Source organism: Megalopta genalis, chromosome 2, assembly GCF_051020955.1.
Source record: "Megalopta genalis isolate 19385.01 chromosome 2, iyMegGena1_principal, whole genome shotgun sequence".
Lineage (NCBI taxonomy): Eukaryota > Metazoa > Arthropoda > Insecta > Hymenoptera > Halictidae > Megalopta > Megalopta genalis.
The window spans coordinates 29890548-29903365 of record NC_135014.1 but is presented as its reverse complement, the minus strand read 5'-3'; the positions used below and the strand labels follow the sequence as shown (position 1 = coordinate 29903365).

The 12818-nt window shown below is 41.0% G+C and overlaps 2 protein-coding genes across 7 annotated transcripts; both read right to left on the bottom strand.

Moving 5' to 3' along the window:
- Window positions 1–83: 83 nt before the first annotated feature.
- On the bottom strand, window positions 84–8952 carry LOC117229693 (uncharacterized). Of its 6 annotated transcripts, XM_033486352.2 has the most exons (11): window positions 8521–8952; window positions 6803–7170; window positions 6262–6492; window positions 5986–6186; window positions 5491–5904; window positions 4945–5415; window positions 4031–4318; window positions 3098–3529; window positions 2872–3008; window positions 2677–2795; window positions 84–2615 (listed from the first exon to the last, which is right to left on the bottom strand). In XM_033486352.2, the coding sequence occupies exons 2-11, from the start codon at window positions 7124–7126 to the stop codon at window positions 619–621; spliced, it is 4614 nt and encodes a 1537-aa protein (XP_033342243.1). In that variant the 5' UTR covers window positions 7127–7170; window positions 8521–8952; the 3' UTR covers window positions 84–618. The 6 variants fall into 6 exon arrangements, with proteins under 6 accessions (XP_033342243.1, XP_033342246.1, XP_033342248.1 ...); XM_033486355.2 differs by lacking the exon at window positions 8521–8952 and having other exon boundaries at window positions 2737–2795; window positions 6803–8510; XM_033486357.2 differs by lacking the exon at window positions 8521–8952 and having other exon boundaries at window positions 5284–5415; window positions 6803–8508.
- Window positions 8953–10640: 1688 nt separating this feature from the next.
- On the bottom strand, window positions 10641–12665 carry Idh (isocitrate dehydrogenase [NADP] cytoplasmic). Its single transcript, XM_033486378.2, has 2 exons — window positions 12289–12665; window positions 10641–12116 (listed from the first exon to the last, which is right to left on the bottom strand). The coding sequence occupies exons 1-2, from the start codon at window positions 12478–12480 to the stop codon at window positions 10908–10910; spliced, it is 1401 nt and encodes a 466-aa protein (XP_033342269.1). The 5' UTR covers window positions 12481–12665; the 3' UTR covers window positions 10641–10907.
- Window positions 12666–12818: the final 153 nt, after the last annotated feature.

Sequence of the window (12818 nt, the reverse complement as noted above, 5' to 3'; positions counted from 1 at the left end):
AATTCATCAAATCGAATTATCGAAACTGAAGAACAATTGACGAAATTGGCGGGCGATACGGAACAGAACAGGTTTACCACCGATTTATAATAGCACTTGTTTATTATTGTATCGTACAAGATCGATAGTTTTTTAACTCTTGTATTTACAATAACGTGTTATACCTGGTGAAATTGATAACCGAATGAAATAAGGTGGTTTCGGTAATTACGACACGTTTAATCTCAAAACGAGTTTGATATATAGTGACTATGATCGTGCTCGCTTATAATCACAGTGGCGGCACTCGACGTTATTATTTATAACGGAAAAATTTCATCTGTACAGAAATATTACAATAGCGAACAGGCAAAAATTAATTGCACACTCGTTCTCATGCAAACTTCTTAAATAAAAGCTAAGACAGCCGCACTACGAACAAATCAAACATCTCCTTTCCTTATGTATGGCCTACTATTCAAATTGTAACAATAGTTTAAATGATTGATTCTATGATTCAATGAATGATCTAAAAAAAGTTGTACAGAAACGCCTAAAATGCGTCATACAACGACACTCAAGTGTATATTATATATACAGAAATGTGTATATTACATGATCGTTTCCCTATGATGGTTCTTAAGCGCTCAAATGTTTCGTCTCTCCAGTATTAGGATCCACTAAAACTTTCTCCTTACAGCTATTTACGGTCGAACTGTTGCCGAATGAATTAGTATCGCTAACGGGGAAGAATCTTCCATCTTGATATTCTTTGAATAATAATTCTGTTGACTTCTGCTTCTCCTCCTTTCCATTGTTCGATAGTTTCTTCATCGTTAACGTTAAGAACTCTATGATTAGATAGGACTCAGGCTTGTAAAGTCTAGTAAAGTGCAGCCTGATATGTTCGCCAATATTTTCGTCTTTTCTTGGTCTGTAATCACAATGGGGACAGGACGGTGTCACTCGTTCTATACCGTGGCGACGTTTATGGGAGTCCATGGCGTCTTTGTCGCAGGTCGAGAAGGGACAGCTCTGACAGCGTAGGGTATCCACTTCTTCGTTATGCGAGACGAGCATTCCTTTCTTCTGCATTAATATCAATGATTGTCTATCCTGATTGGAGGCCTGCATACCGCCATAGTTTAGTATCGATGCCCCGTTCAGGGACACCGTGGTCGACGAGCTGCAGGACGACTTAAGAGTCTTCCCAGAACGGGACACGGATGCTACATTATCAGAAACAGTGTCGCTATCGATGGTAATCGTGTCGTCCTCAAATTGCCTACGAGAAGCTTGAGCTTCGGCGTTTGCTTGATGTTTCTTCAGATGCTGAATATAATTTGCATAGTACTTGACGGAGTAATCGCAGGTGTCGCAACGGTATCTCTGTTTCGCGCCGTGCAACGTCAGGTGAACCCTGTACTGTTCTCGCTTCTCGAAAGCGGATGGACACTTGTGACATTTATATCGTTTCTCTTTCAATCTGCCGTTTCTCAAGTAACCAGGATAAACAAAGTTCGGGTTGCCCCGCATGTACAGTCCGAACTGAGGGTCAGAAGGCGGCGGTGACAGATTCGCAGCTATCTCGCTGGTCTCGTTCTGTCGTCTATGAACTACCTGGTGCTTAACTAGGTTCTGAGCAGTCTTCGAGGAGTAGTCGCATTCAGTGCACTTAAACCTATTGTTCGATCCATGCAGGGTCATGTGATACTCCAAAGCATCCAACTTAAAGTAACGGGCAGGACATTTGGCACAGGTGAACACCTGGTTCCCGGTTCTCGGTTGATTTGCATTGCTAATATTGTTAAAGTTATTACTCGAGGTCTCGGAGATCTCGACAACGATCCACGCGACTGTGGACGTTCGATTGCTTGAATCCTGGCCACCCGCTTCGACGCAAGCCGTGGTAGGAGGTGGGTACCTTTGAGAGTGTCCGTACAGAGACAATAAGTACTTCGTACGCTCCTGATACTCCGTGGAGTGCGCCTTCTGATGGGCCAACAAGTGAGCCGGCTGGCGAGCAGCGTACGAGCACCATTGGCACGAATACGCCAACTCTGTGGAATGGTACCGCAAATGGATCCTCAGTTCTTTTTCGCAGAGGAATCGCGCTGGGCATTTGCTACAACAATGCACCAGTCTGGAGTCACGCAGGTCCGGCTCCGAACCTAACACAGGGGTGTGAGTAAATCCGAGGAGCGTGGTCAGGTCATTCAGTTGCTGGGAGTCGGGTCTAGAGTCATCTACCAAGCAGTGAACAGTACCCAATGACCCGGAATGCATTTCCGTGTGAGCGACCATGATTTCTCGGCGGGTACAGGTGAAACTACAGTCTGTGCAAGCGATAACGGGCCCCTGGCTGGGTGTATCCAAGTGCATGGTCTCGTGATCCCGAACCTCTGCGCGTCTAGAAGACACGTACGGGCAATGACGACACTTCAACATCTTCGCGAGGGTGCCGTCCAGTCTAGACACCCAGACCAATGGCGCGTCTGGCAGTGCTCGAGTATCCAACAGAAGTGGCGGCGGTGCGTTGGCGTTCTTCGAGGCGTTTGATATACAAGTCACATTGTTCTGCGTGGTTATGTGAATCACCTGTTCTATAGACTTCTCCTGTTTCATGCGACTGGTATCTGAAACGGAAAGCAACAAATGACGCTCAGCAACGAATCACCAAAAGTGCAGCAGACTTACTGTTATCGGAATTAGCCTGTTGCGCTTTATATTTAACCGATGAAAAATTATAATCCGTACTCTGTTGGTGTACGACCGCAAGTTCCTCGCCGTGAAGCCTGACGTGGTCCAGAAGTTCTCTGCAACGATCAAACATACATAGTCTCTTCTCTCTGAATGTGTTCAGTTTAATTTTTACAAAGTTCAAATACATACGCTTTCGTGCTGACATAATAGGGGCATAGGTAGCATTTGAAAATGGCTTCTAAATTGGGGCGATGATGAATTCTATGCATAGACAAAGTTGCAGCATCCGGCGCTGAAAATGGGCAGTCTCCGCAACCGAATGGATTCTACAGGGAAAATATAAGTCGAGTTAAAACACAGATACTATAATGAAAAGATTGAAGCATTTATCCATAAAATATGCAACAATGTTTACTTTCTCGTCTTCATGGCGTTGCTCTGATTCGCTGTGCGATTTCACGTGCAACGACACAGTGTCTCTATTTGAATGTCTAAAGTTGCAACGTTTGCACTTCCACATGGTGCGTTTATTGTCATCGGAGGAGAGCGTAGCGGAAGTGGATCCACTCTGTCCGTGTGACGTGATTAAATTATTTTTTAGCAAAGATTGACCGCGGTTTCTAGCAGCAGCTTTTAACGGAGGCGGTGGTCTTAGGCCAATATTGATAGTGTTAACGTTACTTCCTTCGTTCGTGGATACAATCGAAACCGGAGTAGAACTAAATTCCGGCGTTTGCAAATACTCATTACTGTTCATAATCAATAACTTAGTCGGTGGCTCATCAGAATTAGATTCTTCTACGCTACGCTCCTCCATATTTTGCTCGTCCCATGACTGTTGTTCCACCTAAGAAAGTACAGAAACGGATTACGTTTGATATGCAGTCGTTTCTACCATATATGCGCGAAACATTGCTGTTGCGCGACGGGAAATAGACTCGGTATAACTCGGCATAAAAAAACGACTAATCGGCACACTGAGAATTTCTTTGAAAAAAACTGAAGGTCACTTTCGAAGCATCGAAACATTTAAATATTATTCTTATTATCGTGTCGGTTTCAATTACTAAGAATATGCTTGTAATTTCAATAAAAATATGAAATCATAACACCAATCAAGTGTCCAAGCGCTTCGATAAAAATCAATTTTTATTTTCCCATCGAGATACGTTTTTCATTGTTCTACGGATAGAACAGTTCAAAAGGATCATCACTGGTGCTTGTCGTAGATGTAAACAAAAATAAAAGAGCAAGATCAGTGCGCCTAGAAAACAATATCGACAAGCACTGGTTCGCTAACAACTAGTAATCTAGCTCGGCTTAATGTAAGTGAAATTAGTGCTTTCACCTGTGCAAGATACTTGTTATACTTGGAATAATTCCGTCGACCGGTTTCATCCGTCATAAGTACCCTGGCAGTCATATGAACTGGATCTTTAGCTGCTTTAAGTTTAATATGTTTTGTGATGTCCCACCGCCAGTTAGAGCGGTACGCGCACAGGGAACACTCGAATGGCTTCCGATTTAAATGACCGACTATATGAACGTGAAAGCGACTTGCGGTGGATGCCCAAAATGGACAATGCGGGCATTTGAATACCCGTCGGCCACTTGGATGCGCTGAGGTGCCTTCAACCTGACAAAAGATTTTACTGCCTTTATCAAAATAAACTGTTAAACAAGTTCGAAACACAATTGGCTACGGTCTCGATCGCCATAAGGGAAACATTGAAAGCACATTCTTAATAATAAAAAGATGTATGTACAAACATAAACAAAAAGGAACAAAAAAAAAATATTGAATATACAAACACTAACAACAATTTATCGTAACAGCATCGCATACTTAAAATAAATGATCGTAACTTCAAGCTGAAGTACGTTTTAAGTATGGGGGTATATTCCATCCGACTTTGTCATTCTGCATTATCTCCTGTATCTTAAATGTTTCAATAAAATAAGAGAGACTCTATCGAAACATCGAAGCCTAAAGAAAATACTTCAGATGATAAAATCGAATCGGGCACTCTGCGTATTGTGTATTATCATGTAATGGTCATACGGGATGCTTGCAATCAAAACACTTAGTATATAAAAATTTAACGTGTGTACAAGATATATGTTATGTATATAGTCAGATCTGTTGACTCTCGTATTGCAATTCGTCTATTCATTCGTGTGCGTGTGTTTATTTCATTATTCCATGTGCACGCGGTTAGATAAAGTATGTATAGATAGATTATTTCTATAGAAACATCATACCGATGATCCAGAAGAATTGAGTCCACTGAGATTTACGTCCCAATCCGTTTGCGCTGGGAATGCATATTCACCGCGATACGAGGTCACACGTAGTTCTGAACAATTCGATAATTTTTCTAAGCTACTGTCTATGGACGCATCGTTACTCGTCGAGCGACAACACTGCATATGCGCTTGTAGATCAGTCGAGCTTTTGCAACGTCTTCTGCACTTTGGGCAACGCGTCGTGCCCACAGATACACTGAGAGCAGTGTGGTGTGTTTGTTTGTGACAAGCCAGCTCCTCCATGCTACTAGCTTTAAATGTACACCAGCATTTCAAATCGTTCGTGGTACTTACTGCTACCTCCGCCACTCCGTTATTTATTGATGCCGATGTAGTAAGTTTTTCCTTTAGCTTATCAAAGAAGGACGCATTTTTTTTTTCAAACAAATCTGCTGCGTTATTAGTATCCTTCTTTAAGTTGTTGACCTGTAGGAAGTACGTTCAGATTACTAACAAACAAAATTCATATAACGGATTAAAAAAAAAAAGAAGATGACTAACTTCTTTATTTCCATACAACCTAGCCAGTTCTGTGTCTCTGGCAATTTGAGCGAGTTCCGGTCGCACTCTTACTCGCGGAACTTTTAACAATGTCGTGGAGGATCCACCGGCAGTATTATTGGATTTAGCAGGACTTAAAGGAATTAACATTGGCAATGGTTTCCTAGACTTATTCGGTGTAACTGGGGCGTGACATTCTGCCAAGTGTCTCTGCATTTCGGAATCCCACGCGGTAATGAACTGGCAGCCCTTCTCTTCGCATTTCAGTGCTATGCACTCTGCATTAGCTATTGCACTTCTTTTATCTTCTACGGAATTCATCGATTGATCGGACATAAACGAGTCTCCAGGGCTTAAGGACACAGTCGTACTTCCGGAAATATGAAGCGTTTCCCGAAAGTCGCTCGCGCCAACCTAAAATCATAATACATGTAGATTTGAAACTCATCTAGAACATGTCTATAAATTTTTATCGACATAACTGTCATATTTTACCTGATTGTAACGCTTAGGACTATTTCTCGGCTTACGCTCAAAAGGTGCATTAGACTTGCGATTAGTTTGTCCTACAGGTGGCTCATGGTGATTGGTCTCGTGCACTGTCAAGCTCTGCCTGATGTCAGCTGTGAAATTACAGGCACGGCATTGAAAAGCTCCACCTCCTCCATGGTTCCTAGTGTGTCTGTCTAAATTCCACTGTACAAAGTAAGTTCACAGTTATTGGTTTTCTATGAAAACAAACAGTTTACATTTTATGGGAATTGCATTAACCTTGTATGGCGTACGAAAATCACAGGCATCACATTTGATCATTGGCATAGAATGATACTTCACATGTTTCGTGTAACGAGCACGCACATGTGTTACATAAGAGCATTTAGCGCATCGAAAAAATCTCCTTTTTAAATGATGCACTCTTTGGTGGGTTTCAAGGTCCCTTGAGTTTAATGCAATATATGGACACATTGAACATCTATTTCCAGCATCGCGTACAAATTTTCCCTGGAAACCATTAGGCGCTCCTTACAAAGTCAACAATAACTCTATCCAGATTGCAGTCAATTTCTTGAATAATAAAAGTGTCCTTAACGAATGTCCCGTGTTAATAAAAAAAAATATGAGAAGAAGTATTTCAAAATGAAATTGTCATAAACAATGTAGAATTTTTTAATAATTCTATTTTATTATCGTTCGGTGCGTGATTTAATTGTATTATATTTCTATTTATGGAAGCGAAAAAAGTACAAATAGAACTCCATTACGGATTCGTCTTCCCCTAGTTCGAAATAACAAGAATGATAACAGTATATACCTTTTGTTTATGCTCCTTTTTCAAATGATCGAGGTAAGCCTTAAGACTCGGAAGTGGCTTCGGCGGTTTGCAAGTCTTGCATTCGTAACTCTGCGAGGGCACCGTACAGTCGAGAAGCCCGTCATGCTCGCCCTTTAAGCTGTCCTTCGCGGAATCATCGTCTTTATCTTCGAACGAAAGTTCCTCGGCACTGGTTCGCGATTCTTGTTCCTTCATCGTGGCTTCCTTAAGGTCTTCTTTAAGGTTACCTTCCTTTTGTAGCTCGTTCTTGGATTGCTGGGGTCGTGGCCGAAGTGCACGCAGACGGGGCAGCCTTCCTGACATCTTGGACGAGGCTCGTTCTGTCCCACGTACGTCCTCCCGTGTTCCTGTCGCGCATCGGGAATACTCTTTTAATTCCCCTCAGCCTCCTCCCGGGACCGCGTATCTCGCGGCAGGGTAAAAAAAAGGAGAACGGCATTCACTTCTCCATCGCTCTACACCGTTTTCTCTTTCCCGATGACATTAACGTGACGAGCCGCGGGTCTACGATCGCGTACACACATCTCCCTCTTTCTCTCTCACGCCTTTTCTCTCTCTCTCTCTCTCTTTCTCTCTCTCTTCTGTTCACGTGTATGTATGTTTAAAACGACTGCTCTACCCGTAAATTAAAATTCATCGGTCTCCCGATGCGACACATTCGGTTCGAAGGTAACACTTCCTCGAATTCTCTTGGTTTATCGGACCGTGACGGAGGACCCCGTGGTGCACGTTACGGAAATACACGGAGCACCGCTCGGTGGTCGCGCGATCTACACGCTACACGCCGCCATTTTTCTTTTTCTTCCGAATGAAACTCTGATGACGAAGAAGACACCGAAATTCACCCACGAAGAAATGCTCGCCCTCTGAGCGGATACTCGCACGACGGAATATCGATAACAAGAAAATCATGTTTTACGAGAGTGTCCCTCCATCGATTCTCGGATACCTGTGCTAACGTCGATACGTGGCCCGCGCAGACACATCGATCACTGGAAACTAGTACTCTCGCGTGTTCGTAAGATCGCCTGAGCGATGAAATCGACAAAACGAATCTTCATCGAAACATTTCAAAAGAAATATCTCCGGTGATCACAGAAAATGTATGTTTCGATATTTTTATTTACGATAATTTTACTCCAAGCTCATTTTTTATTGGCATCGACTGCGCCGTGTTACAAGGAAAATAATTTCGTTCTCCTTATCGGAGGAACAACTTGGTCGCTGTGAATAAAACTTCGTCCGACGGTCGGTCTTTGTTATTCCCGACATCCGGTTCATGCGATACGACGGCCGATCGCAGCGAGAGTCATGATGTCGTTGGGACATTAAAACATTATTCTACGCATAGATTTCTCTTCGACGGTCTGCGGCGGCAATTCTATTCGACGTGGCTGCGTCGTTATTCGATAAACCGTGTAATCTCCGAGCGATCCGTACAATAAAAACGACTCGGATCTGGTGGCAAGGTGTATATACGAGGGACAGAGAAAGAAGAGGATCCAGTTTCCCGAGACGCGTACACGATTTCCGTTTCTCCAAGTGATTTCCGGTTTACGGTCGAACGACCGCCGCTCTCCGACAGGCCGTACACAGAGTGTTATGTGCACGTCTCTCGAGGCGTGTGCGTGTCTCGCGCGAGCCAACAGAAACGGGGAGGAGAGAATCAATCTCGGATTCGCTGACAGAAAACAAACCTCGAGCGGAGCAGTTAATTCAGTTGCAGTAGTAGGTTATCTTCCGGATCGTACGACCGTTGGGAATAGGTACACGGCAGATTGATAAATCCCGAGCGGTCTGCAGAGCCAAACGAGAAACAGCCGCCGGATTTACCATCGCGACGTCCTACGATTTCGATGCCCGAGAAAATCGGATACGCTGGTTGGACCCTCGGGCTCCCTCCCTTCTTCTCTCTCTCCTATATCGCTCTGGTTCTCCTTACGAGTCGCCGCGGGGGCCACGCTCGTGCTCCTCTTATTATCTCGATGCCGTACTTTATCGTCGGAAACACCTCTTCGTCGTCGTCGGCGTTTAATAACAGTAGCCGACGGACCGGAGGATGAATCGTACGAAGACTACGAAGGAACCGAGCGAACCAGTAGCCCCTCCCTCCTCTTTTACCAACTCGGACAGGAACGACGGCGAGGCCGAAGTGGCGCAGGTCGGGCGCCATCTGCAATTCCAATTCGGATTCTGGTTGTGGTAACCAAGCACAGTGTCCTCGTACGCCCCCACTTCCTTCGCCTGGTCTCATCCTGCAGCCCTCGGGCTCAACCAGCAGGAGCATAAATACATTTGTCAAAAACGTAAAACTCTGCAGATCTAATTCTGTCAAATTAAACGATTGTTTATGCATCTAGGGTTTCAAGGGTCTTCTGTCCTCGGATCATTATCTCGAGAACGTTGTTTACACACCGACAACGCGAAACTTAGAAATACAAAACAGTCACGGTTGCAAATGACGGCTCCTATCTAATCATTCAAATAGTATGCGCTTTCAATAGTCGAGGACTTTGTCGTTGCCAGCGTCGACATAACAATGATTGAGTTAATAAAATTAAGAAAGGTAAGATATATTAATTGGTAAATTTTTTATTTTAGGTTTATTTAATTAATTGTTATCGATCCCTTGTCGTCTAGAAGCACTTGTAAGTATTCTTTCATTTAATTTCGTTAAGATATTGAATGTCGTTTTGAAATACCTGTCAACGAGGGCTGTCGATCAGCCCTGTACACCCGAAATAAAATTGTCTTAGCTTTCGTTCAAATTGTTAACAAATGTTTACCGTTCGGTAAGGCTCTTATACAATATTAATGCAACTTTCCATATCGTTCCATGGTCATAACTTAAACGATATAGTTTCCTCTTCTTTTAACCTACGGCGGAGGTCCTACGCCTCTCATATTAAGTTGCAATGCTCTAAGATTATTCATCTATGTATTCTACATTTGCGGTCCCTTTCGGTTAAAAATATTGTCTGAAATTATTCTTGATATGAGAGTACATATGAAGAAATGCAAAGACAAATCCACGTACATGTAGAATGCATTTATTTCATCCACTGATTACATACATTGGCGTAGGCGTTTGTCGGTAAAGCACACTGGTACAGCTATGGAAGTTTCCCAGACACCGAAATTAGTTAATTCACTAATGTTTAAAGAGGGCAAACTAAATAACATGAAAATAGTTATCGAGAAATTGTATAAATATATTCTTGTGTCATAATAGAATCACGTGTAATAATTCTTTATGAGACACGTGGCGGAACAAGCAAAAGTGTAAAGTCATGGTAATACGTCTACGTGGAAATCATTAAAGGAAAACCAGAATAAAAATTGGGAAATTCTTTATTCGTTATACCCAATGATTAATCTAAAAATGTGTAACTAATTGAATGTAGTGGTGGTTCATATTATTCAATTATTATTATAAAAATAATTATTGTAGCCTTGTTCTGTTCGCTTTTTTGCTCTCTGATGATAAGATAAAATATAGCTCCTTCTCACTCTTTTGATATCGACCGAGTGGTAAATAAATTATATTCGCATTTTATATAATAGTTATATTTAACTAGTATATATACTAGTTTTATTTTGAACAGTAGTAAATAATTGCAAAGAATATTAAGTAATAGTTATTAAATTTAATAATGCGTCCAAGAAAAAATATAAAATTAATTAATTAAAATAATCGTCTTTTACATAATCCTTCTTGAAATCTATCATCATTTTCATCGTTTAAAAGTTAAAAATTTTATTAGCATACAGGAAAAAGCTCATGGATTGTTATATCGTAGAGTAACGAATACAAAAATATAAACAATTATATATTTGATTTAATTTACAATTGTTCAGTTACAGCATAACAAAAGGTGGAAATATACATAATATAAAAAAGTATGTTCTATCGATACAATAGATTTCCAATGTTAAAATTTCTATATATTAATCTCGATTTTGTATATATGTATATGTAGTTTTATGACAGTTTACAATCTCTTTTCCCTCAACCATCGATTTATACCGTTCTTTTTATATATCTTTAATACTTTGATTGTACATCAAAAGAATGGCTTTGTAGTCACTTGAGTTGCTTCTTCAGGTTGTCTGCCAACTTGTCCATAAACTCAAATGTTTCTAAATAATCGGATCTGGTAACATTGTTCATGCCTTTAATACATATTGCGAGATCCTTGGTCATAAAACCTGACTCAATGGTATTGATGCAGACTGCCTCCAAAGTTTCTGCAAATTTCTCTAAAGATTCGTTGTTGTCTAGCTTCGCACGATGAAGCAAACCTCTAGTCCACGCGAAGATCGAAGCGATCGGGTTGGTCGAGGTCTCTTTGCCTTGCTGATATTGACGATAATGTCTGGTAACTGTACCATGAGCTGCTTCGGCTTCTACCGTTCGTCCATCCGGACAAATTAAAACTGAGGTCATCATACCTAGAGATCCGAATCCCTGTGCCACAGAATCAGACTGAACATCTCCATCGTAATTCTTACAAGACCACACAAAACCACCCTCCGACTTCATTACGTATGCTACCATATCGTCAATTAAACGATGTTCATACCAAAGCTTCTTAGCCTCAAACTGCTTTTTATATTCTTTGTCGTATATTTCCTGGAAAATGTCTTTGAATCTACCATCATACTTCTTAAGAATTGTATTTTTAGTAGAAAGATACAAAGGATAATCTTTGGAAAGAGCATATTTGAAAGAGCTGTGAGCAAAATCACGAATACTCTCATCTGTATTATATTGAGCTTGTGCAATTCCAGGCCCCTTGAAAGTGTTTACTAAGTGTTGAATTTTCTCTCCATTGTCCCCAGTCCATGTGATTTCAAGTTTGCCTGGTCCAGGCACTAGGAAATCTGTTGCTTTGTACTGATCAGCATGGGCGTGTCTCCCAATAATGATCGGTTGACGCCAACCAGTTACCAAGCGTGGAATGTTTTTACAGATGATGGCCTCACGGAAGACTGTACCTCCTAAAATATTTCTAATAGTACCATTAGGACTTTTCCACATTTTTTTCAAATTGAATTCTTCTACCCTCTTCTCATCAGGTGTAATAGTAGCACACTTTATCCCTACATTATACTTTTTAACAGCCTCAGCACATTCTACAGTGACTTTGTCTTCGGTTTTATCCCGATTCTCTATGCCTAAGTCATACGTATGTAATTCAATGTCTAAATATGGTAAAATCAGCTTTTCTTTTATCGAATCCCAAATAATTCGGGTCATTTCATCTCCCAAAATATCAACAACAGCTCCTGCCTAAAATAAATCATAATGAGAAAATATTATAAAAATTACGGGAAATTATTTTTAATATTTAAAGTAGGAAATACTACTTTTAATATAAATACAATACGTTTTATATACGTATATGAAGATATATATATATAGATTCACAAGTGTCAGTGACATAGCTTTACAAACTGCTCACCTTTATTTTTGCCATTATTGTAGCTGAAACACTGAATGTCCTTGCAAATGATTGTGTCGTCTGATCGTGAACCAGCCGAAGTTTTGACGACAATATTCGTGAGAACGTAGCACTGTTACTAGCTGATTCAAGGCCCGCTGTACTCCTTATGAAATGCAGATTCGATCGAATGAAACGGTGGGGCGAGAACATGGCGCTTTACCGACGTTTCTACTTTTTACTTGAAGCAGTTCTCGAGAGATTTTCGATGTCGTATAATCAGAAAATCTTTATCTACTATCTTCTTGACCATGAAATATAATTACGTACGTGTTATCACTATTTTTCTACACATAGTTATTTTCGACAATTTTTATCGTAGTATGTAATTTCATCACACGAACCAAATATGTATTCACAATTTCTTTAATTTTCTTTCGCTTCTTAACGTGCACGCTTTTACACAAAATTGTTAACTGTGCATTAGATACCTAGTGCATAACAATGTCTACGAAGGATCGATTAAATCAATCGATAATGTTCATTTAGCA